The sequence below is a fragment of the Ambystoma mexicanum genome, chromosome 13 (assembly GCF_040938575.1).
Source record: "Ambystoma mexicanum isolate Mex_15411 chromosome 13, UKY_AmexF1_1, whole genome shotgun sequence".
Taxonomy (NCBI): Eukaryota; Metazoa; Chordata; class Amphibia; order Caudata; family Ambystomatidae; genus Ambystoma; species Ambystoma mexicanum.
In genome coordinates, this window is record NC_090938.1 from 87531981 (window position 1) to 87558907 (window position 26927).

The window sequence follows — 26927 nt, forward strand, 5'->3', positions numbered from 1 at the left end:
ATCAACGCCCAAGGTACATAGTGGGGCCTTCCCGCTCCTTTGTGAATGAGGGGCATCTGTAACTTTGTCTTCCCCTTTGTCTTCCTTACCTTTACTCCTTTCTTTTTTGTCAGTACCATGTTCCCTACCCTGCTCCTGAGCCTCCCCTGCCATCTTTTCCTCACCGGATCCCCCTCCTCCGGCTCTCTTCGCAGTGGTAGCGGTAGGCCTGCTGTTGCCACTCCTTCCTCATATTCATCTAAGTCATTCCAACAGTCTTCTATTTCTATTTCTCTGTCGGATGCTACACTGCCTTGTTCATCACTTGCTTTGTCATTTCCTTGATCTACACGTAATACTTTTATTGCAGTAGTAAGTTGGAAGAAGAACTCTCCGGATTTCCACTTATCCTCTGTTAAACTGGAGGGGTTCTTTGATGGGGCTGGTGATGTCTCCCCACCCCATAGCAACATTTGGCTCCTATCACACAGTGTTCTCAGCCGGGTTAATTCTGCTTGTGTAGTGGTCAGCTGCACGTCTAAATCCCTAGTCAGACGTGCAATGTTTACTGGTGGTGTGAATGTGGGACCGTACAAACATCTAGGATCATAAGGGGGAGAGGTGCTGCCGCGAGTGTTGTGAGCGCGCTTGGCTGTGGTAAATACCATGGGTCGCTATATCCTTCAGCAGGCCCAGTTAGGAAGGGGTATAATTATTTTGGCTCCCCTCCTTCGTTTTCTCTCCCCTCTACTGTCGGCCAGATACCGCCTCAGGTGGCGCTTCATTTTCTATGTTATTTGCATGAGGTGTTTCTTTGAACATCCTCCAGAGATCTAGGACCTCCCCTCTATTTTGGAGTTGTTTCCCCTTGTATTTGGCTAACAAATATGTTGTCACAAGTTCTAGTACCTTTTGTCAAATGATCCCCCTTCCGGCCACACTTGGGACTACCTCTCGCCCTTAATCTCAGTAAGCCACGGGTCATGATACTTTTTTATCTTTTCATTGTACAGAGGGAGGTGTTGACAAATATGCATCAAAGGTGAGTTTGCGCCCATGATTCTACCTTGTTCACTGCTTGCGTGCATGTGTGGTAGTAACACAAAAAAGTATGTTGGAAGGTCTTAGGTTGCTTGTAAGACTTTAGCAAACAAAAATTTATAACATCACACTTTTGAAACATTTCACTTACACCTTACTCGATTTGGAACACTTCATGGAAATCATCAAAACAAATTAGACATAAAACCATTTAACAAACACACCTTGACAAACTGACATACTTCACTAACAACATGGAACATAAAACAGATATCGGTAACACTTTTGTTTCTCAGCCCTACCCTTCGATTCAACTTTTTATGCTCTTCCCCCGCATTCGTCCTTCTCATTCACCTCTCCCTAGGCCCCTTCTGGGCCAACCTCTTAGAAAGTTGTTCATACAAGAAAAAGAGTTTGCTAATATCTCCCGAGTCTAATCAATATACAAGACTCCTACGTATTTTCATTTTTTATTTCTACTTATATTCCTGCACTGGTCAAGACAGTACTATGCAGCGCCGCCTTCCACCCCCTTTCGGAGCTATGTTCCAGTATTCTCCTCCTTATTCCGTTACCTTAATATAAAAAACCTAATGGCGATATGAAGAAAAGAAGAAGAAAAGCACGCTTGACAACACTCATACAATCCCATGCACAATTTATCTGACTCCCAGACCGTTCCCTCGCCATTACCCTCTTGCTTTTTACACCTTTAATTTATCTTCCTTTCATTTTTCTCACAACCAATACTCACGTGTCCGAGGTGATCCGAGAGCCTCCATTCACGGTCTATCCACAATCAGGGTGTCGCCCCCCAATTAAGCCGTGGCCGGCTTCAGCGAGCAGTCTGGTATTTGCAAAAGTCAGGACCCTTGCAACCTCTCTGCTGCGTGCGCTCTACTGGTCAATCGTAGGTGGCGGTTGTCTTGATGGGGGTGTCACGGATCTCACTGCATGGCACGAGGGTCTCGTCCGAGCACCCGCAATCACGTAAGCAGGGTCCCCAAGTGAAGGTGGTAATTCCCCTAAATACAATTGTAGACAATAAGAAAGGACACACCCCAGTAGGGAATGATACCAGGAGAAAGGTTATGAGGAAAGTCAAGTTTTATAAAGATAAATGCATGCAGACGACTCTGCTGCCTTGAGAGCGTTCTGACCAACAATACAGAATACAGTATATTATATGCTTTAGAATCGTCACTAGTGACAATGCTCTATAGGTACCTCATGTGCATTGGGATTGGTGGACAACATAGTCACAGTATGGCAGTATATGGGCCAGCTCCACATGCTTGGCTGGTGCAGGGCTGTTACTTTGAGCGGCCCATGGTCAGCTGGGCTCATCTGGGTGGTGTGAAGGTCAGGTCGGTTCCATACGAAGAAGTCATTCTGTCTAAGCCTAGCTACATACTATCTCCTGACATGCAATGAATAATACAGATTATAAACCTTGTACTAGAATGTGGAGATACCTTTAAATTGTGGGCACATATTTAAACATTTCTGCCGCAGGCCAGTAGTCATGAAGGATACGAGGGTATTGCCCCCCAGGTGCGTTATCAGAGGGTTTGATCTAAGAAATATTCATCCTGGCACCACAGTGCATGAATGAGTGGATTGATAGGTGTTAGTTTTAGGCAAGATATATAGTAGTACGGGGACTAGTTATATTGGGGGCACTCTGGGGCGGTCAGCTGAGAAGGGTCTCACTTCTGTTACATCAAAAGGAGAATGGTGGGGCAAGAGGTTGTGCAGGAAATTACTTCCAAAGGTGGGGGTGAGAGGAGCAAGAGCAGGTTTGTGGAGATTAATGGGCCACAAGACGATATTCACCCCGGTCACACACAGGGCAATGAGCTCAGAGGAAGGATAAAAGAATACAGTTTCTCTTTGCAACAATTCACGCCAGAGCATCTGTGAGAAAGAAGCCTGGGCGGCCCAGACACAGGAGAAGGAGGTGGGGGCTGTCAGTGTGCCCGGTGCACAGTGCTGCAAAGGGGAGAGAAGGCTTCTCAGGGCTCGGGATGCGGCCAAGTCCAAAAATGCAGTCTGGAGGTACACAAAATGGAGTCCTAATGTGTCTTGCAGTAGCCCCGCTTCCGATGTTGCCAGGGAAGGGCAAGGAGGACGTCTCACCGCTATTGCAGGAGTATTAGGTGTCCTTTGCACCGAATGTACGGGGGGGGCAAAACGACCTTTCCTCCCTTAAAAGGGGCAGGGATCAACGTGCATGGATGAGGCCTTCATAGACCGGACTTGTCTAGTGACCTCATCAGGTGTGACAGTAGAGCGAGAGGAGAGTGGCAGTGGAGATGGGGCCAAGGGAGGTACAGGTACTGGTGTATTGTGGTTTGGTGGAAGGGAGGAGAAGATGTCTTGGTTTATTGTGTTGAGTGTGCTGCCAGTGCCAAGCAGAGGTCCTGTGTGGGAGTGACAGAGGAGGAGGCTGCAGCAGCATTTGCCAGTTGCTTACAGAATTTGAAAAGTTCAGCCATGTTGTTTGATGCCATGGAGATGCAGGCGTGAATAAAGACTCTTTTCTTGGAGCGGATGCAGAGTCGATATTGCCTTTGAAGGAGGCTGCAGGCCAGTTTGTCAGATGGTCCACCGGACGAATTCCATTTGCGCTCAGCTGCCCTGCACTTGCGTTTAAGGGCAGACAGGTCGGAGTCGTACCAAGAGTTGCACTTTTTGGGAGGCTTCAGTAGGACCCTCATGAGTGTTGGATACAGAGAGATTAAAGGCAGTGAGGGCTGTCTCAGGGTGGGTATCAGCCACAGGAAAGGGAGGAGGAAAGTAGATGGAGGCAAAGGCAGCCACTGTCACTTTTTTCATGGGTCTGGTGATCTTGAAGCCAAGTGACTTTGCCGGATGAGTAGCTGCCAGAGGAGAGGAGAGCTTCAGGTGAGTCGATAGAAGAGAGTGGTCAGTCCAAGAGAGAGAAGTAGTGAGAGGGATAGAGAGTGGGATATCAGTGGAGATGAGAGCTTCCAGCGTGTGGCCAGTGGTATGAGTGGAACCAGAGGGCAGAATATAGAGGGAGAGAGAGCTACATAGGTTGTGTTAAGGGCCAGATAAGCTAGGAGAGTCAAGGTGGATGTTGAGGTCGCCCAACAGGAGGAGTTGAGAGGAGAAGAGTAGAGAAGAGGCTAAGTCGGCCCATTCCAAGAGGAAGAGAGTGAGCTGTCCAGGAGGCCAATAGAAGGTGGCCATGAGGAGAGAAAATTTAGGAGAGAGTGAGAGCCTGCAAACTAGGCACTCAAAAGAGGAGTAGGTCTGAATAGGGATAATAGACACAAGTATACCTTCAGGGAAGATCAGTGCTACTCCACCACCTGCCTTCTTCATCCTGGGCGCAGAAAGGATTTTGTAGCCTTCAGGGAGGAGAATGCCAAAGGTTGTGACGAACCATGTTTCAGTTATGGCGAGCACATCAAGATCCATGAGTTTGAGGAGGTTGCAGATATCAGTTGAGTGTTTAACAGCAGAGCGAGTGTTAAGGGTGGCAATGTGGAGTAGCTTGCCATCGTTAAAGGTCTTCTGCTGAGGGGGCACATGGGGCTGCGGTCCCCCCTAAGGGTCCCTAAGGGTGGCAAGAGGGCCAGAGGGAAGTTGTGAATGGAGGAGGAGCCAAGACCGACAAGAGGGCCGGGACAGAAGGGCAAGGCCCAGGTATCTGAGCAGAGGAGGTAGAAGGTGTGGTGGGCAAGGGGGCCTGCGTAGAGGAGGAGGAAGGAACAGTGGTCAACTGAGCCTGGCCGGAGCAGGAGGTAAGATGCGAGAGGCGAAGGAGGAGCCTATCAAAGGGAAGAAGGTTGGGTTGAGCACCCTAAACCATGATGGATCCATTGAAATAGACATTGATGATGACTCTGGAAATGATGAATAGGTCAAGCAGGACCTCCCAGCGAGTGCCACCATTAATGGAGAAGAGGCGATAGGAGAAGACCGACCATGTAGCGAGTCCATAGGTCAGGTGAGATTACGAAGAAGAGGATGTCAGTGAAGCTCTGGGTTGGAGCTCAAGTCTCTTAATGCCAGATTTAGTGATAGGAGAAGGATAGATGATCGTGAAACAGTTGGAGAGGATAGGAAAGATAAAAGCTGAGATATTTAACTGGCTGAAGACCAATAAACTAGTCAAGGGGCCTCTGACATTTTTCTTAATCACCCCTTTGAATTGGGGAAAATGGTTGCACAGTAATGCCACTTCTCCTTCAAAACCCAGTCTCAATACCTGTGTAACATTTGCATAGGAGAGTGCATTTATTTTCCTGAGGCTTCCCATTCCAGCCATTTGTATTTTGTATTTATTTGCATTGATTTAGCGCTCGCCAATGCGCTTTACGTTAATAAATTAACAATACAAGAAATGTAAGCAACAATGGCAAAGGTTACATGTAAACGGAATGATGGTATGGATCATCGTTGGCTAGAAAGATAATAAAGCAGGAGTGTGTAAGAAAGGAAGCAAAGGATCTGAGCGGATAGATAAGGGATAAGAGCTCCATTGCTTCGGTGCTATGAGAAAATGAATGCTTTCCAGAGACTAAAAATGGCAAAAAAGCAAATATTTACATTAAGAATACAATACGTCAGGCTTTTCCTCAATACTGAAGTTTGGGGTAGATGGGAAATTATGTATGAAAAAGGGAATTCAAAACAACAGACGCTACAATACCAGGACAAGGGAGTATAAAAGGACAAGGATCTAACTTTCCTTTTTTTAGAAAAAAACAAATAATGATTAGATAAAAAGTAAATAGTGAAATCCTTCAAGGGGTGAAGAGGGACAAGTCACATGGGTGGAGAAAAAAGGATAGGAAATTATCTTCAAGTCACTCTGCTTCCTGTCTGCTAAAACGTAATTTCCATTATCAGTAAATAAAGTCATTATTTTTGTACATCATTTACTTCAGTTGGTAAAGGGACAGATAGTCGAATTTCCAAGCTTGACTTGCTTTGCTAGCAAACTGTTCTCCCAACTTCATCAGAATGTTTTTTTTTCAATTTTCCTGGGATTTGCAGCTGAGCCAGAAGTACGGTCCAGTGTTCACCGTGCGTTTGGGCATGCGCCGGGTCGTGGTGCTCTGGGGATATGACGCAGTGAAGGAGGCCCTGGTCGATCAGGGAGAAGAGTTCAGCGGGCGGGGATCTATGCCCAGTTTTCAGGGAGTCATGAAAGGTTATGGTGAGTTAACCGAGTTACTGATTAACAGATATTATTATTGTAATCCATGTTTGCATATAGCTAGCAGCTTGAGCGGCCAATATATTTGGGAGCATGAAGGCCTGGAGGGCAATTTAAAGAAAAATGTATCACAATTATGTTCTGCTGGCTCGGGAATAGATCTTCTGTTTTGCTGTTTTTCCTTGAAACAAATTCTATTTGACACTAGATTTATACAGGATCCACTGGTGTCTAGTGGTTTTTGGACATTGGACTCCATATTTGCTGTCAAAAAAGAGGATTAATTCTACTGATTAAGTCAAAATACCCAAATAAAACAACATACACCATTTGATCTGAAAAACCGGTCCAAGCAAACTCAGAGCTGCCAGCTCCAGTCTCACCTTTTTCCCTCCCTCCTCTCATCATCCCTACTTCTCTCCAAACCCTTCTCCTTCCCTCTCCTCAACATTTGCCTGAAGAGGTTTGTTGGTTCTTGACTTTGTCAGTAAGTCAGGGACGCTTTAATATAGCAGGAAACGAAATAATACACGGAGCCGTAGGTGACGGTCTTATCTCTTTATTAATTAGCTACGAACTGACCTGCGGGCCGTAGCCCCACCCACTAGTAACACGTGGGTTGCAGCCCACTGGAACCAACACAATAGAAAGGAGACTCGACTCCTTTACACTAAACAGTAACAGTAGAGATGGGACATTATATCTCTCCCTTCCTTAGCATATAAACTGTGTTGTTAGTTCATTTCCTCTATCCATCTTGATGGCTTTCGGATTGTCCTCCGCGATGGGCTGCATGCAGGTGGATGCTCACTTATGTTTGGACAGTCACTGTCACTTTTGTCAGCGTCTCTGTCTCACCCTAAGTTGCTAGGGGAATCCAGACGTGGACCCCTTGCTCACTATTCTTAGAGAGGCACAGATCCACCCTACTGATGAGGTCCAACCAGACCGAAACACGTCTCTGGGGTTTCTGTTGGTACTCTTGTTCAGAGGAGAATTGCCTAGCATTTCAGTGTTGGACTGCCCCAGGGCAGGACAAAGACTGATATGTTTGGGATACTTCTTCTCTGTGAAAGATAGTGAGCTAAAGACTCTGGGTAAGTCCCTCGTAACCAGGACTAATGTCTGGCAGAGGGAATCCCAGGACCCCCCTTGTTAATTTTCTTCTCTGTAGTCAGAGTATGACTCATCTGCCATGATCACTTTAGTCCTTGATGTTTCTCGGTCGCCTTCGAAAGTCCAGAAGAACAATGAATTCTGTGTAATGGTGCCTTGCGGGCTTTCAGCAGTTATCATTGACCCTTGTATGTGGGTCACGGTCATTGGTTCTGGGTTAAACGCTGGATTTTCTTTGGCATTTTGATTTTGTCAGCCTAGAACCTGGTCACCTATTTGGATGGAGCTTGGTCTTGCGTGTCTCCGGAGGTCCGCATATTCTTTCATCTTTATTTAGCTTTCGGTGTCTTTCGCTCTTGCAGTGTCCACATAGGTGTTGGGAAGAGTAGCACAGGGGTTCTGTGGTAGCGTGGTTCCTACTACCTGTCCAAACATCAGGGCTGATGGACATTGCCCCGTCAAACTGTGAGGTGTGTTCCTGTATTCTCGTAGTAGGGTACAGATAGCCTACATGAAAGATCTGTTGGTAATGGAGCAGATTTGGGGATCACATTTTAGGTTGCTCATGCATTTCTCCACCATTCCATTCGCTTGTGGCCGCAGTGGCGTTATCTTGCGATGTTGAAAACCAAAGTGTTCCGCAAGCATGGCAAAATCATGCCCACTGAATGGTGGGCTATTGTCTGATTTTACTATGGATGGGATCCCATAGTCCGCAAAAGTCTTGTCTAAGGCTAGTATTACTGACTGGGCACTTGTGGAGAGGATGAGGTGCACTTCGGTGAAGCAAGACATTTCATCAACGATCACTAGCATGTACTTGCCATTTGCCAGGGGCCCAAACATGTCAATGGCTACTTCGTCCCATACTTGCAGAGGCATTGATGCTGTTTTGAGCAGCACAGGGAACATGCGTGGGGAGACTGCCTGGCGCGCAAGGCACTTGCCCAGTAGTTGTTCCACCTTTTCGTCCATCTGGGGAAACCACACTTTGGTTCTGAGCTGCTGTTTGGTTGACACTATTCCCCTGTATCCCAAGTGTTCTAGGGCTAGCACTTGTTCCTGTAGACAACAATTCTGTTCTCTTTTAACAGAAGGCCTTCCGGCGATGTTGATAGTGTGTGTCTGATGAGTCTGAACGTGCCAAAGTGTCTTTCTTCACTTGGAGAGAGATTTCGTCCGTGGTTGAGTCTGTTTTGCCACTGACCGGACTTCAGGAACTCTTGTATCGTTTGGAGTAGATGTTCTTTCTGTGTGGCATCTACTAGTTGACCCATCGTGATGGATTTGGGGAGAGCATTTCTTATTAAGTAAATTATGTATTTGACAGACTGACGTTCGTCATGGGCTGGAAGCGGGTACCTGGACATGAAGGGTTATTAGCTGGCTTATTATCCTTTCCTGGGTGATGTATGATTTTGAAGGAGTACTCTTGTAGCCTTAGTCCCCACCTGGCGATGCGTGGCGGGATCTTGGCAGTTGGTTTACCATATATGATGGTGAGGGCCTGGTGGTCAGTGATGATTGTGAATGGACGTCCACATAGGAATATGTGGTAGTGTTCACAAGGCCATACGACCGCTAGGCTTCCCTCTCTCTGGTTGAGAGTATGCCCATTTGGTTGCTCACAGACTGCGGCTTGCATACGCTACAATGCATTACGGGGAGTCTGGTGATGCTTCTGGCTTGGATTGCGCCAGTATCGCTCCTAGTCCCACTGGGCTGGCATCTACTATCAGTTCAGTGACAAGGTCTGGATCATAGTAGGCCATTCATGATGCTGTTGCGATGCACATTTTAATTTCCTGGAATGATTTCTCACATGAACTTGACCAGTTGAATTCTTGTTGTTTCCCCGTGAGTAATCTGAGAGGCGTGCTTATGGATGCAAGTCTTGGATGTAGCGCGTGCGGTAACTCGCCATTCCTAGGAACGAACGTACCGCTGACACGGAAGTGGGCGTAGGGGGCCTCCACCAGCACTTTCACCTTTTCAGGGTCAGGTTGTAGGCCATTGCTCGAGAATATGTGTCCAAAGAATTTTAATGTTGATTTACTGATTTCACACTTGTCCGGGTTGAGAGTGAGATGAGCGTTTTCAAGGGCCATGCAGACTCTTCTTAGGGTGTCATCTTGTATTTCTCGGGTGGTGCCAAATATTAAAATGACATCACTATAATTAAAGCCATTTGGGATATGCTTAATCACTTGGTGGATTTCATTTTGAAAGATAACGGCCGCGGATGACATGCCGAAGCTGAGCCTTTTCTATCTAAATAATCCCAAGTGTGTTAAGAATGTGGTGATTTATCGACGAGGACAGCCTGAATCCAGCGTGTCCATCTTATTCCGGCACTAGTGGAACGACTTCCAGCTGACCTGAGTTGCCGCATGGTGACACAGACCGCCGTGCTCCGGTCAGGATCACGCTACAGATGGGCAGACATCATACCCCCACGAGCAGGAGGGTGGAACACACTTCACAACCATAGAACAAATACACTGCCACGGAGGAAAACCTGAACGCGTGCGCTCAAACAAAAGCATACGTGCAACGCGTATAATGCATGCTGATGATGCATGCTGCACCTCGTGTTATCCACATAACACGTATAATAAAGCACCGCCACAGAGGAAACGGGCAATCCAACATCACCATGCTCAGTATCCCAGGCGTGACTGCTGCTGCTGATGGCATGAACTTCTACTGACACTGCTGTCAGTATACCCAGCCAATGATCTACGCATCTAGATAAGACACTCCACAGCTCAGTCTGAAGCTGACTTACATTCAACAACAGTCAACAATACGAACACCAGCTACCATTGCAAACTGCTTAAGTACCTGCTGATATTCGCCTATTGCCACCCTGCCACGACACTTACTGCAAATTTTGACACAGTAAGTGTCATATTCCATAGAAGGAGATGGTCATTGTGGCGCCGTTGGTCCCAATCACGGGTGGCGGCCATTTTTTCTCCCAAGATGGCGGCGCCGTCCGAGGGCGGTGTTCCAGTCTTGCAAGAGTTGCTGGCTGTGGAGGCTCCTCCTCCTCAGCAGAGATCCGGTTATCTTGCGGCAGGCACAACGCTCGAGTGCGTTGCTACTCTTCCCAGTCAGCGCTTCGTAAGTTCGTCTCTAGGCTTACCACTATTTGCATTCTCATTTACTTCTTGCTAAACCTTCTTCTATCTCTGTTTTTATAGAAGCCTCCTTGTTGCACTTCAAAGACAGAGATTCCGCTTCCTAAACTATATTTACGAGTTCCAGTGTTGAGCAAAACAGATCCTTCTCCTTTCTTCTACAACCGCTTCCATTCACACCAGGTTGGACAGTTTACACACATTGATTCGAGTCATCTGTTTCACTCATTTCCCAGCCGCGTTGTTCGTAAGGCTTTTGCTTCGATTCGAATCTGCTGCCAGGTACCCTTCACTCCTTCTCTTTTCGTTATTTAGAACTACCTGCCCGCCTTTTCTACCTTCTAGTCTCCTCACGCTTCCTTTTATATATATTTAGGCTTCCGAAGTTACATCACATTATCCACGAGTCATCACTCTCAACGTTCCACAGATGAAATCCGAACGTATGCAATCTTGAGGCAATATAGATCACAACCCTCTTTATACTGGTAACTATTAGGCTATTGACATCCGCTTCTACTCTGTGTTTAAGCACATACTTACCTTTCTCTAATCTGTGCCTTTCTTATTTTTCTTTACGGTACCTGCATCCAGTCACCTGGAAATGTGTTAAAGACTCGCCCTTACCTGCTCACAGAGAAGACTTCCAACAACTGAGGCGGACAGGGTTTTCTTCCCCAGAGGGTTTCCCTGGGGAGTTCATTCCTTCCTGGTGTAAGCTATCACGGGATAGGAGGGGATTCCCCCGGGGGGGCTTCTCAAATTCCACACGTCCGGGCTACAGGATCAGGTCAGTGGGTGCATGTTTATAGGGAAACATTATTATTACTGGAAACTATAAAAACTGAACAGAAATATTACAGTAAGCACCAGTGAACCCCGCATCTGCCATCATGTCAGGCAATGAAGCTGACAGCAGTCTACAGAGTCCACAATCCAGCTCCACACCTCGTCACTCTGACCAGAGGGAAGAGAAGAGGAGTGTTAGGCAGAATCAAGGGCAGTTCCCTTAGGGAGCACTACCCCAAATTAGGACTACAGGTGAGAGCAATAAATCCCCTTTGGTATCAGTCTGTACCACAGAGATTTAGTTGGTAGCTGTTGTTGTGCAGTCAGACTTATCTCAAGAAGGAGATGAGCAGTATTCAGGGTTGACACAATAGGTAGTACAGTACTATGGAGCAAGGAAACACTGACCAAAGTTTTGTATTAAAAAGAGAATATATATTTATTTTATACACTTCTAAGTCAACACATAGATCACAGTTAATAAAGTAAGTTAAGTTTAGTCAAATGAAAAGCATATACAACTCCCTATTCAATTGTAGACAAGTTTGTGGTATAGTGAAAACTGAGCAAAATGGCACAGTGAAAACCTTCTACAAATGGCACCATACCAATTCAACGAAAGGGAGGGAAAGTACAAGTTAAACAAAATATCTTCAGACACCCCCTAGCAACACTTCCCTGAAGTTTTTGTGAACAAGTAATGCACAGTAACACTTTAACCAAAAGACAAGTGAATGAAAACTGAGCAAAATGGCACTCCACAAGGTAAAAAAGTAGGAAGGAAGAGGGGTTTAGAAGATTTAGTTGCATCAACACATTTCTCATTGAAAACTAATCTAGTGAGAGCAGATCTAACAAATCAGCCAGAGTCAATAGGCCTGAGCCAGAGCCAGTGGTACAGGACCAGGAGCTTAGGAGCAAAAAATGTTCTTGTAGCTGCAGTCAAGTCTTTAGTAGAAAACTTTTGAAGAGGTAGATGCAAGGCGAAAGACAATGTTAAGAGAGAGGGCGGCCAACCCCACAAGTAGTTAAAGGATTTAAAACACCTTTAGGGCTACCATGGAGAAAGGGCGGCCTGGCGGAACAATTTACCTTAAACGTGGAGAAGTGGCTCCTGCGGTGGCGGTTGTTCCTGGTAGTTCCTGCGGGTCGAGGGGTCCACCAGAGGAAGAGAGGCTCTCATCGTGGAGGAAGGTTCGAGTCGCTGCACTACCCAGGGATGAAACCAGCCGTGGTGCTGCCAAACAAAGTTTAAAAGGTACGCTCCTTTTAATCGCAGTCTAGGTTGATAGCTGCCTGGCTATCCGGTCTTCAAGTGCGGGGCAGTGTCGAGTCGACCAAGGCAGGTCTGAGGGTGCGATAGGTGAACTGGTTGACCCCACCAGCTCAAGGGAAGGAGGCTCCTTTGCTGAAGATCTCCTCTCGTCGTGTGGAAGAAAAGTGGTGAGACGATCCGGCAGGGTTTCACCGGTGGTGTAGATGCTGAAGATGTCTCTGGCTTCTCTTCCCTTTGGTTCCGTGGTTCCAGTGGCGACGTCTTGCTCTTCCAGTCCTCAGGACCCTGCGTTTATGCAGAAAAAGACCCATTCATACAGCCTAGCTGTCACTCACACAGTGGAGTGGCCTCTTGGAGGGAGACCCTCCAGCCTATCAGGTTAGAGTGCGACCTGAGCTGCTGTGGCAACTCTATCCGGGGGTTCTACTCCCCCTCCCAAACAACAGACCCACCCCAGACTCAGTGGAGCCGAAAGGAGGGCTTCTTGGCAGAAGCCCGCCAAAAGGACGAACAAAGGATCCCCGACCTGGGTTAGGAAAATGGAGTAAGACTCGAGAAAGACGTTTTATCAAAGTTCTGGCAAATAAAACTTACCGGAGTAAAGTTAATAATAAAATAAACCGGCGGTATGCTAGAGGCTGTCAGTAAAAGTGGTAGCCTCGAACAATGGGAAAATCCCATAGAGAAATATTTGCGGTCGAATATAAAAGGTAGTAACCACTGCCACCAGGCAGAAACTTTGTAGAGGGGGACTTTAAGGTACCCTCTCGAAAATGAACATAGGGGAAAAACTATTAACCCCTTCCAGTACTTCCATATTAAGATGGGGTGTACTGTTTAAGTTCATAAAAATCGACTAGTAAAGTCAAAGGGGACTATACATGCCCTGGGAGACAGTAGTCAGTCCCAGGGTATGGAGTCTATGTTTGGGGGTCGCTACGACACCCCTGTGTCACGGCACGGAGGGTGCTGTGGGACGCATGTGCATAAAGAGGGTTCCTATGGGTGAGAGAAAAGACCCCATAGGCATTAAACACAAAAATAGCCTAGAACACACATAGCAAAAATGCCTAAGAGTGGGAAAAAGAGTCTCACTCTTAGCAAATAAAAAGAAATAAACCCTTCAAATCCAGCAAAGCTGCTGGGGGACTCTACAGGTAAGGGAAATTAGCCATAAAATGAGAATTCTCCCTAACACTCGCCCCCCCCTGACTAAGGGACAGGAGGATCTAATCCACTCCTGGATGAGTCTCATACCTCTAGTCGGTTAAAAACATCCTAGAGAGACCATCAGCATTTTGGTGGTGACATCCTGACCTGTGCTCAATGGTAAAATCAAACCCTTGGAGGCAGGTTGACCATTTTAGCAGGTGTGGGTTTCCCCCTTTCATTTGCATCAACCATCTCAAGGGTTTGTGGTCTGTTTGAATGGTGAAAGTAGATCCATAGATGTATGGTCTAAACTTCTTCAAAGCCCACACAATGGCAAAACATTCTCTCAATAGTTGCCCACCTTGTTTCAGGTTCCTTCAGTTTCCTACTGATGTAGCAAATGGGGTGTTCCCTACCTTTCTCATCCAGTTGACTGAGTACTGCACCTATACCTATATTGGAAGCATCTGTCTGTACAATGAAGGGTTGGTCGTAGTCAGGAGCTCTGAGAACTGGAGCTTGACAAAGGGCTTTCTTTAGGCTTTCAAAGGCCTGATTGCACTCCTCGTTCCATTTGACCTTTTTACGAAAGTTAGGAGAAGAGATTACATTCAGTGGAGAAGCTATGAATCCATAGTTCTCAATGAAATTCCTGTAATACCCAGTGAGGCCTAGGAAGGCTCTCACCTGAGTTTAAGTAGAAGGGGTTGTCCAATTTTGCACAGCTTCAATCTTGCTGAGCAAAGGTCTTATTTCACCACCTCCTACCTCATGCCCAAGGTAGACCACTTTACTCTGACCAATTTGACATTTGCTTGCCTTTATGGTCAGATGGGCCTGTTGCAGAGCCTGCAAAACATATCCTAGGTCGTCAACATGTTCTTTCCAAGTAGGGCTGAACACTGCAATGTCATCCAAGTATGCCATGCAGAAGTCCTCCATCCCATTCAGAACCTGATTAACCATCCTTTGGAATGTAGCAGGTGCATTCTTTAATCCAAAAGGCATAACCTTAAACTGGTATAAGCCAACTGAGGTGGAGAATGCAGTTTTCTCCTTGGCATGGTCAGTCAGGGCTATTTGCCAATAGCCTGACGTGAGATCAAATGTGCTGAGGAACTTGGCTGAACCAAGTCTATTCACCAGCTCATCTGTCCTTGGCAAAGGATGGGCATCAGTCTTAGCGACTGCATTTAGAGCTCTATAGTCCACACAGAATCTCAACTCCTTGGATCCTGCCTTTGGTACTAACACAAATGGGCTAGACCATGGACTACTAGAGGGCTCTATTACCCCGAGATCACGCATCTTGTTGACCTCTCCTTTGATGTGGCTTCTTACATTTTCTGACATCCTGTAGCCCCTGCTTATGACTGGTAGACAGTCACCAGTTTGGATATCATGTTTGCCCCAAGGGGTCAAACCTGGTGTCAGTGAGAACAGTGGGGCAATTGATTTAACAAAAGTGTGCACTCCTCCTGTTGCTCAGGTGTCAGATTAGAAGAAAGATTGACTCCTTCTATTTTCTCATCTAAAGGTTTGCCTCTGAGGAGGTCAGGCAGAGATTCACTCTCCTCCTCCTCTTGAGCTGAAGCTACAAGCAAAGCTCCCAGTTCTGGTCTCGAGACATAAGCTTTTAGACGGTTGATGTGAAAGACTCTAGGAGCCTCCTTAGGATTGCCTAAGTCCACCAGATAGTTCACCTGTCCAAGTTTTCCCACAACCTTGAAGGGTCCCATCCATTTGTCCTGCAAGGCCCTCTGCCTTGTTGGTACCATAACAAGAACTAGCTGGTCTTGAGCGAACTCAACCATGTTGGCCTTCTGGTCTTGCCAATGCTCGACCAGAGCCTGACCTGCTTTCAAGTTATCACTTGCTTCAGCCATCATGTGTGAAATTCTCCTCCAGAATCCTATCTCATAGTCAGTGACTCTGACTGGTATGAGGGAAGGAGCACTCTCCAACCCCTCCTTGATCAGGGCCAATGGACCTCTAACCGGATGGCCATAGAGAAGTTCAAAGGGACTGTAACCCACTCCCTCCTGAGGGACTTCTCTATATGCAAAGAGAAGGCATGGCAGTAGAAGATCCCACTTTTTCTCAAGGGGGTCTTCTAAAGCTCCTATCATGCTCTTCATGGTTCTACTAAACCTTTCTACCAATCCATTTGTCTGAGGGTGGTATGCGGTTGAGAACTTGTAGGTAACTCCGCAGTTTTCCACTTGGCCTTCATGTAGTGGGACATAAAATTTGACCCCCTGTCGGATAATACCTCCTTAGGAAACCCAACCCTGGCAAAAATACCAAGGAGGGCCTTAGCTACAGCCGGAGCTGTAACAGTCCTCATAGCAATTGCGTCAGGGAACCTAGTAGCATGGTCTACTACAACAAGTATAAACTTGTTGCCTGAAGAAGTTGGAGGATCAAGGGGACCAGCAATGTCGATTCCTACCCTCTCAAATGGTACTCCCACCACAGGGAGAGGCACTAGAGGTGCCACGTTCTTGGAGCCACTTTTACCAGAGGTTTGGCAAGTGTGGCAACTCTTGCAATACTTATCTACCTCAGCCCCCATTTTAGGCCAATAAAAGTAGAGGGAGAGCCTTTCCTTGGTCTTTCTGAAGCTCAAGTGACCAGCCAAAGGTATCTCATGGCCTAGTTGCAAGAATTGGAGTCTGTTTGCTTGGGGCACTACACGTCTTTTGCAGTCCCCACGAGTTGACTCTGTTGGTTCACTATAGAAGAGGCCATCTTCCCAGTGTAACCTATACTTCCCAGGCTCTTGCCCTTCAACCTGAGAAGTTGCCTGGTGGCGAAGACCTTCCAGAGTTGGACATTCTCTTTGTCCCTTACTGAAGTTTGCCCTTTGGGGTCCACCTTCTGCCAGTAACGACTGCAGCTCAGGATGGTCCACAGGGTCAAGATCTCCAATGAGTTCCTGGCCTCCTACTAGATCTGAGTCCTCAGGCTCTAGTTCAACCACACAGGGTTGTACCTCACTCTCAGCCTCAGCTGGAGGAGGAATCACAGGTATGATTTTTGCTAACCTAGGAGATTTCCTGGTTGGCAGCACTGGAGTGCTTTCTGCTGGTTTCTTTTTGGAAGTCTTGGGTCTCCCCTTTGCTTCTGGTTATTTAGAGATAGCAGTAAGTAACTCCAGTGGAGTAGGAGTGATTTATTTTTCTATAATCTCCTCAGGAGAGCCCCTCAATGCCCTCTCCCTTGCAGGTCTGGTAAGCTCCTGTAATCTCTTACTAGGAGGTCTGGGAGTATTTGACACTACTCCCAGGTCTTTCAGATCATTGCCCAACAGCACCCGTCCTGGTACTTCAGATTGTACACTCACAGGTATCCTGACAGTCATTTCATTGCACTGGATGAGAACTGGTAATTGGGGAAGCATCTGCACAGGCCCTCCAGCTAACTTGGTGAGGCGTTTGGGTGCCTTAGCAACATCCTCCACCTTGAAAAAGATTTGTCCACCACAGTTAAGCTGGCCCCAGTTTCTCTAATGGCAGGAGTCTCCTGACCATTGACTAGGACAAAGTCTTTATAATACTCTTTAGTATTAGGAGGGATAGAATTATACACATCTAAATTCTGTTGTTCCCACAACCCAAGAGATACTAAAGATACACTAGCTGAGACTCCAATGGGATCATCAGCTAGTAGTTGAAAGTTTCCACTGGCCATATGTACTTCCTCCTCTGGAGCGAAGGCTAAGGAGACAGTGTGGACCCCTAAAGGTTTACCCTTACATCTTGGATCCCCTTTCACTTGGTCAGTTGAGCCACAAACATAACATTTTCCAAATATCTTTATGAACGGTGGCTTGCTCTGACCTACGTCCTTCTGGTCTGGGACCAGAAGGTACACTAGCCTGATTAGGTTTCCCTTGTGGCCTACCCTTAGAATTTTGTTTGTGGCACTCTTTGGAATTGGAATTATTTGAATTCTCTTTGTTGTCTTTCTTTGGCTGCTTTCCCTCATCCTTTTTCTGAGTTACCCCTGAATCCTTGTGAGTAGCCCTGTTGGCAACCCACAAGTCAGCAGCCTTAGCCAGCTTCTTAGAATCTAACTCTTTTGAATCAGATAAGTGCTGTCTGAGCTCAGGAGAGCAGGCACCATAGATATACTCCATCATAACAAGATTTATCATTCCTTCATTAGTGTGAACTCTATAACCCTTAATCCATCCCTCTAAGTTCTTCAAACACTCATTCACCCAAGTAGCCCAAGGGGTACTATCATGCTTTTTGAGGGGTCCTTAACCTCTTAAGGTACTGGGAAGGAATATTCCCAAATCTATCTATTAAAGTTAGCTTTAAATATTCATAATCCTTTCTATCCTCCTCCCCAACTCCATTACCACATCAGATGCAACAGGGGGGAGCCTAGAGAATAACCAGGGGATCAACTGATCACCTGTGATATCCTGGAGCCCATGATTATATTCAAACATAGCAAGCCAATCTAATACATCCAATTTAGGTTCATACATACTCACAATCTCTTTAGGCATCCAGGGTCTTTTTGGACTGGAAGATCTAGAGGATTCGGGGAGAGAAGCATTTTCCAAAGACAATTTCTTCATCTCAAGCTCATGGTTGAGCTCCATTTCTTTGAGCCTTAGTTCTTGGTGTCTCTGTTCAGTTTGGGCACTAATTCTTTTGAATTCAAGTTCAAGTCTCATTTTGTCTAGGGAGATAAATTCAGGACTTAATGTGGGACCTGGTAAGGGTCCAGTAGCTACAGGTTGAGGCCCTTTAGCAGGCAGAGGACCAGAGGGGGTGACATAGTTATCCTCCTCTTCCTCATCTGTCTCACCAATAACATCTTCAACATTATCCTCATTACTGTTTGCCACATTTGCTGGAGTAGTGGGCACTACAGCACCACTATCCAGACTTTGTTTCTCTAACAGTCTATCAATCATTTCTTGTTTCTTGCCTTTGACAGGAAGACCTTTCTGTCTACACAGATCCCTTAAATAATCAGCGGTATTAGTAAGGAGGGTCTCCTGGCTATAACTTTCCATAATTTTTACTTTTGTTAAAATAACTTTTTTGTGATTGTTAACCTTGTGGTTAGTTGCACCAAGGCACTAGAAACACACTAAAATGTCAATCCAATACTTTTATCCTCACCGCTGTACACAAGTGTTAGGCAGAATCCAGGGCAGGTCCCTTAGGGAGCACTACCCCAGATTAGGACTACAGGTGAGAGCAATAAATCCCCTTTGGTATCAGTCTGTACCACAAAGATTTAGTTGGTAGCTGTGGCTGAGCAGTCAGACTTATCTCAAGAGGGAGATTGTCACGTCTCCTCCCACTGTCTCACGACCTCCCAGACCCGCATCCAACACCTCTTCCCCTGGTCCCACACATGTCACCCCTCAAGTTCCCCACAGCCCTCGCCACCATGCACACACTCTGCGGCAGCCAACATCCAGGCTACGGCCTTTTTTACATTGGCATTTACCTTGGCACTTACATCCCAAGCAGCGTTGGTCTACGAGCGCACGGAGACATTCTACGAATTTACGGCGGCGCTCTGACATGAACACACAAAGTGCCTCCGGTCATGTGACCTTACGCCGGCGGCTGTCTCCCTTCACAACGAGGATCACGTGACGCGATTCCACGTTCCCTTGTGACTCGTGCCACGTGACCATTTCACACAGTCAAAAGGGCAAGGGAAACGCGAAATGAACGCTTCACAGCTGCTTCATTGGAGTGCTGAACAGCGTTTTTTGATCACTTTGGATTTTTGGATTTCATGACTACGGAACATTCTATGGATTGGATTGCTCTTCCCTGCTGTTAAGTTGAACTGTTGTCCTCCGGTACCACGACCTTTGGCTTTGCTATTTCGGATTTTGAACTTTGGACTTTGGTGTATTTCTTCTGGCTACTGACCTTGGATTGTTAATTGGATTGCTCAAGGATCATCCACTGTAGTGCCTGTTTGGCTATGGTGTTTTCCACCCCGAGTGCTGCCATCGGCCCCTCCTACTCTCCCTACCCCTTCAAGGCTTTCTGGCCAGCTCATTAGGGTAAGCCTTTAACACATTGTTTTGGTATATTGAACTGTCATCCATTGCTACTGTTTGACCTAATCATTCATTGCTTTACAGTGGTCAGGGGTCCTTCCGGTGTTCCTGCTTCCAGCTTTTCGGCACTCTACACCCGTGGCCTCAAAGATTGCATTGCTAGTGAATTATTTTCTATCAGTGTGGTACTTGGGGACGGAGGTATCTTAATCTGCACGACCATCAAGAACAGAACAGACTGTGAAGCCTCTTTTGGTCGTCCAGATCATGAATGCCTCCACCGAGGACCCTGTGACCACTCTATTGCAAGCAGTCGCAACCCTTAGATCTGACATGGCCGCAGCCACTACCGCGATCCACCACCGATTGGACGCTCACAGAGTGCCCAACATCCCTTGCCCGGTGATGCCGAATTCGGGGAAGCAGCACCTCAGAATCCTGCTCCTCCCGCAGCTCCCACAGTGCCAACTCCTTTGTTACTCCTAAACCCTTTTCCCCAGGCAACCCCAGAAAGATATCAGGCAGACCCGAGGAAGTCTCGCACATTCCTGAATCACTGCAAACTCCACTTTTTATGTCGGTCACAGGCACTCCCTGATTCCGTTACCAAAGCCGCCTTCTTTCTTTCTCATCTATCAGGCGTGGCTGCTACTTGGGCGAATCCTTTGTTAGAAAGCGACCATCCTGCACTTCATGATTTTGACCTCTTGGTTAGTGAGATGGTGAAGGTTTTCGACACCAGATACAAGGCACAATCCCGAGACCTAGAACTGTTGGATCTCACACAGGGCAGACACACACTCATAGAATACATAACCCACTTTAATCAGCTGTCTGCGGAAACTTCATGGCCAGAAAATAAGAAGGCGGTTGTATTCTATAGGGGTTTGTGTAGTGCCATGAAAGACGCCCTGTCAGTCGTGCCATCCCTTCCTGCCATCTACTCAGAATTGGTAGATCTGGCTCTACAGGTGGACGCCCGGATAACCGAGCGCAGGGCAGAAGCAGGTCTTTCCAGTCACTAGCCTTCACCTTCAGCAGACCCAGCCACAGAACCCATACAAGTAGGCGGGATCCGTAGCCCCATAACCCCTGCTGAACGGGAACGTAGACGGTCTGACAATGCCTGTTTTTACTGCGGTATAAACGGTCATTATGTAAAAGAGTGTCCCCGTCACCCCATAAATAAGAATCCGGGTTTTCAGAAGGCTCACCCCTAAGATCGGGGGTAAGGGCGAGCACTTCACTGACCCCCTCTGAGGTCACTTTGGTCCCATAAAACCAGTTGTGGTCCAGGCTATGTTGATCCCCGCCAGGGAACGTATGCATTCAGTCCACATTGTCATAGACTCAGGAGCTACTGGTTGCTTCATTGACATCGTGCTGGTCCACCAACTCAACCTGCCACTGATAACCAAAGAACGCCCTGAACCAGTACAGGCCGTGGATGGTACTTCCCTCGCTTCTGGCCCAATTAAGCAACAAACCGCTCCTCTAGAAGTGGTAATCCAAGGCAATCACAGGGAAACAATGTCCTTTGACCTCATCACTACCCCACAATTTGGAATCATCCTAGGCATACCATGTCTAAAACAACACAATCCCTTGATTAATTGGGTACCGGACAGGTGTTCTTCGAGTCGGAGGTCTGCCAACACTTCTGTCTAGTGGAACCGGAGACTTTGTCCAACCCTGCAAGCGTTTTAGGGGCCGTGGCTTCTTTAACCTTAGAAGACAGCGACTCTTCACCACATATGGTTGGGGCCGTTCTAGCCGGGATACCCACAGTATATGAGGACTTCCATATGATATTTGATAAGGCCTCAGCAGAGGGTCTACCACCACACAGGCCGTATGATTTTCCCACTGACTTAGTGCCGAATGCTCCGATACCAAGAGGCCGAATCTACTCGCTGTCTCAATCAGAAGAACAAGCACTGAAAGAATACATCCAGCAGGCCTTACGACTTGGTCATATCCGTCGTTCCTCCTCCCCAGTTGCAAGCCCCATATTCTTCGGTCCGAAGAAGGACGGAGACTTACGCCCTTGTGTCGATTATCGGCGATTAAATTCCATCACTATTAAGAATCGGTACCCCATTCCACTCATCTTCACGCTATTAGACAGACTGTCTCATGCATCCATCTACACCAAGCTAGACCTACGTGGGGCTTACAATTTAATCCGTATGCGCAGGGGGGATGAGTGGAAAATGTCGTTCTGTACCAGGCAGGGCCTTTTCGAGTACACTGTGATGCCCTTCGGGCTTTGCAACGCCCCCGCTACCTTCCAACACTTCATAAATGATGTATTCAGTGACATCCTAGATGTTTCTGTAGTGATATATCTGGATGACATTTTGGTTTTCTCCCCCTCTATGGAACAACACGTCATCCACGTCAAAGAGGTCCTCTCCCATCTTAAAAAGAATGCATTGTTTGCAAAACCCGAGAAATGCCTGTTCCATACCCATGAAGTCGAATTTCTTGGTTTCCACATAACACCCGGGGTCTGTGCATGAACCAATCTAAGGTTCACGCTAACACGGATTGACCTGTCTCAGTTAATCTTAAACAACTGCAGTCCTTCCTTGGTTTCAAAAACTTCTATCGCTGGTTTCTCCTCTATTGCTGCCCCGTTAACGGCCCTACCCTGTCCCCTAGTCCCTTATCATTGGACACCGGAACATCAGGCAGCTTTTGATGCCCTAAAGACGAGATTCACCACAGCCCCCGTCCTCCAGCATCCGGACCCTGAACTCCCGTTTGTCCTAGAAGCAGACACATCCTCATTTGCGTTAGGAGCAGTACTCTCCCAGCCCTGCCCGACCATGGGTGGTCTGCATCCCGTGGCGTATCATTCACGGAAATTCACTTTGTCTGAAGTACACTATACGATTACAGAAAAGGAGCTTTTGCCATCAAAGATGCAATGTAGACCTGGAGACATCATCTTTTAGGGGCGAAGCATCAGACAATAGTATATTCAGACCACAAGAATCTACAGGACCTAGCTACACTAAAATGCTTGAACAGCCGCCAAGTGCGTTGGCATTTGTTTTTTGCCACTTACGATTTTGTGATCAAGCATAGACTAGGTACAGGCCACGGAAAAGCAGACGCTCTATCTCGCTCGCCTGGGGGGGAGTCCCTTCCTTTGTTCCCAGATACGTTGTTGGAAGAGGGTCATGTTATTTGTGCATGTACACCTTCTCCGTCCATGTTAACCACCATACACCACTGGGTATCACAGAATCATCACAGGCTAGCAGAATGGGACCTTACCACCCAGGACGGACTGCCGTTCATACATGCGAAACTGTTCTTGCCCACAAGCGACACACGCAACCAGGCTCTAGATTGGTCATATGACGCAGCTATCAATGGTCACCCGGGACAAAGCCATACATTAGATTTGCTGAAACGGTGTTGCTGGTGGCCTTCTATGAGACTTGATGTTGAGAATTATGTAAACACCTGCTCAGTTTGCGCACAGTGTAAAGCCCGCAGGGCTCGCCCGCTAGGATTACTCCAACCACTACCTATTCCCCCAAGACCATGGCATACGGTCTCAATGGACCTGATTACTGATTTGCCCCGTATACAACGTTATGATACCATTTGGGTGGTTGTTGATTCGTATACTAAGATGGCATGATTCATACCCTGTACGGGGATACCCTCTGCTCCCACATTGGCCCGGTTGTTTTTCAGATCAATCTTTTGTCTCTTTGGTTTGCCACAGGTCATAGTATCTGATCGTGGCACACAGTTTACATCCCGTTTCTGGCAGGCTTTTAACCAGAGTTCTTGACATCGATGCACGGTTTTCCTCCGCATACCACCCGGAGTGCGATGGGTAGACGGAAAGGGTGAACCAGTCATTGGAGCAGTATCTGCGCTGCCTTTCCCTCCAATATCAGGACACATGGCTCAACCTTTTACATCTGGCGGAGTTCGCATACAATAATGCCCTTCACTCTTCCACTGGTTTCACCCTGTTCTATTCCCTGTATGGCCAACACCCTCGTACCCTTCCGCTCCTGGATTTCACACCTACTGGTACCCCCGCTGCCAATGCTTGTGCCTACAACCTCGTCGCTGTACACGCCCAGACTCTCGTGCATCTGCAGGAGTCCCAGGCCTCCATGAAAACAGCAGCTGACAGGAAACGGTTGCCAGCTCCTGAGTACCGGGTTGGGGATCGGATATGGTTATCTTCCTGCCATTTGCATATTCCTGGTTCTCGCAAACTGCTCCCCCGTTTGGTTGGCCTCTACTGGATTACCAGGATCATCAACCCTGTGGCCTTGAGTCTTGCGGTTCCCGCTGCTTGGCGTATGCATCCAGTGTTCCACACCTCCCTGCTCAAACCCTGCCCTGACCCTACCCGTCTCGGTGCCCCTCCTGCTCCTGTTTCCGTGTCTTCCCTGATGTATTTGAGGTTAGTGCCATTCTAGGTTCCCGTTTCTTTAGAGGTCGTCTACAATATCTGGTGGACTGGTTGGGTTATGGTCCTGAGGATTGCTCGTGGGTTTCCTCTAGGGATGTCCATGCCCCGCTGCTGGTTGCTCGCTTCCATCGAGAGCATCCGCCAAGCCCATGGAGTTGTGGGCCTTTGGGGGGGGGTTCTGTCACGTCTCCTCCCACTGTCTCACCACCTTCCAGACCCGCATCCAACACCTCTTCCCCTGGTCCCACACATGTCACCCCTCAAGTTCCCCACAGCCCTCGCCACCATGCACACACTCTGTGGCAGCCAACATCCAGGCTACAGCCTTTTTTACATTGGCATTTACCTTGGCGCTTACATCCCAAGCAGCGCTGGTCTACGAGCGCACAGAGACATTCTACGAATTTACGGCGGCGCTCCGACAAGAACACACAAAGTGCCTCCGGTTATGTGACCTTACGCCGGCGGCTGTCTCCCTTCACAACGAGGATCACGTGACGCGATTCCACGTTCCCTTGTGACCCGTGACACATTACCATTTCACACAGTCAAAAGGGCAAGGGAAACGTGAAATGAACGCTTCAAAGCTGCTTCATTGGAGTGCTGCACAGCGTTTTTTGATCACTTCGGATTTTTGGATTTCATGACTACGGAACGTTCTACGGATTGGATTGCTCTTCCCTGCTGTTAAGTTGAACTGTTGTCCTCCGGTACCAGGACCTTTGGCTTTGCTATTTCGGATTTTGAACTTTGGACTTTGGTGTATTTCTTCTGGCTACTGACCTTGGATTGTTAATTGGACTGCTCAAGGATCATCCACTGTACTGCCCGTTTGGCTCAGGTGTTTTCCACCCAGAGTGCTGCCATCGGCCCCTCCTACTCTCCCTACCCCTTCAAGGTTTTCTGGCCAGCTCATTAGGGTAAACCTTTAACACATTATTTGGTATATTGAACTGTCATCCATTGCTACTGTTTGACCTAATCATTCATTGCTTTACAGTGGTCAGGGGGTCCTTCCGGTGTTCCTGGTTCCAGCTTTTCGGCACTCTACACCTGTGGCCTCAAAGATTGCATTGGTAGTTAATTATTTTCTATCAGTGTGTTACTTGGGAACGGAGGTATCTTAATCTGCACGACCATCAAGAACAGAACAGAGATGAGCAGTATTCAGGGTTGACACAATAGGTAGTACAGTACTATGGAGCAAGGAAACACTGACCCAAGTTATGTATTAAAAAGAGAATATATATTTATTTTATACACTTCTAAGTCAACACATAGATCACAGTTAATAAAGTAAGTTAAGTTTAGTCAAAAGAAAAGCATATAATCAACTCCCTATTCAATTGTAGACAAGTTTGCGCTATAGTGAAAACTGAGCAAAATGGCACAGTGAAAACCTACTACAAATGGCACTCTACCAATTCAACGAAAGGGAGGGAAAGTACAAGTTAAACCGAAATATCTTCAGACACCCCCTAGCAACACTTCCGTGAAGTTTTTATGAACAAGTAATGCACAGTAACACTTTAACCAAAAGACAAGTGAATGAAAACTGAGCAAAATGGCACTCCACAAGTTAAAACAGTAGGAAGGAAGAGGGGTTTAGAAGATTTAGGTGCATCAACACATTTCTCATTGAAAACTAATCTAGTGAGAGCAGACCTAACAAATCAGCCAGAGTCAATAGGCCTGAGCCAGAGTCAGTGGTACAGGACCAAGAGCTTAGGAGCAAAAATGTTCTTGTAGCTGCAGTCAAGTCTTTAGTTGAAAACTTTTGAAGAGGTAGATGCAAGGCGAAAGACAATGTTAAGAGAGAGGGCGGCTGACCCCACAAGTAGTTAAAGGATTTAAAACACTTTTAGGGCTACCACGGAGAAAGGGCGGCCTGGCGGAACAATGTACCTTAAACGTGGAGAAGTGGCTCCTGCGGTGGCGGTTGTTCCTGGTAGTTCCTGCAGGTCGAGGGGTCCAACAGAGGAAGAGAGGCTCTCGTCGTGGAGGAAGGTTCGAGTCGCTGCACTACCCAGGGATGAAACCAGCCACGGTGCTGTCAAACGAAGTTTAAAAGGTACGCTCCTTTTAATCGCGGTCCGGGTCGATAGCTGCCTGGCTATCAGGTCTTCAAGTGCGGGGCACTGTCGAGTCGACCAAGGCAGGTCCGAGGGTGCGATAAGTGAACTGGTTGACCCCACCAGCTCAGGGGAAGGAGGCTTCTTCGCTGAAGATCTCCTCTCGTCGTGTGGAAGAAAAGTGGTGAGACGATCCGGCAGGGCTTCACCGGTGATGTAGATGCTGAAGATGTCTCTGGCTTCTCTTCCCTTCGGTTCCGTAGTTCCAGTGGTGACGTCTTGATCTTCCTGTCCTCAGGACCCTGCTTTTATGCAGAAAAAGACCCATTCATACAGCCTAGCTGTCACTCACACAGTGGAGTGGTCTTCTTGGCAGGAGACCCTCCAGCCTATCAGGTTAGAGTGTGACCTGAGTTGCTGTGGTAACTCTGTCCGGGGGTTCTACTCCCCCTCCCAAACAACAGACCCACCCCAGACTCAGTGGCGCCGAAAGGAGGGCTTCTTGGCAGAAGCCCGCCAAAAGGACGAACAAAGGATCCCCGACCGGGGTTAGGAAAATGGAGTAAGACTCGTGAAAGAGGTTTTATCAAAGTTCTGGCAAATAAAACCTACTGGAGTAAAGTTAATAATAAAATAAACCATCGGTATGTTAGAGGCTGT

The 26927-nt window shown here is 47.3% G+C and overlaps 1 protein-coding gene across 1 annotated transcript in view; it reads left to right on the plus strand.

Moving 5' to 3' along the window:
• Positions 1-26927, plus strand: part of LOC138520913 (cytochrome P450 2A13-like) — a 314460-nt gene that overhangs the window by 109388 nt on the left and 178145 nt on the right. Inside the window, exon 2 of the mRNA XM_069633340.1 lies at positions 6052-6214. Within this exon, the coding sequence (XP_069489441.1) occupies positions 6052-6214 (163 nt within the window). The remainder of the gene's footprint in view (positions 1-6051; positions 6215-26927) is intronic.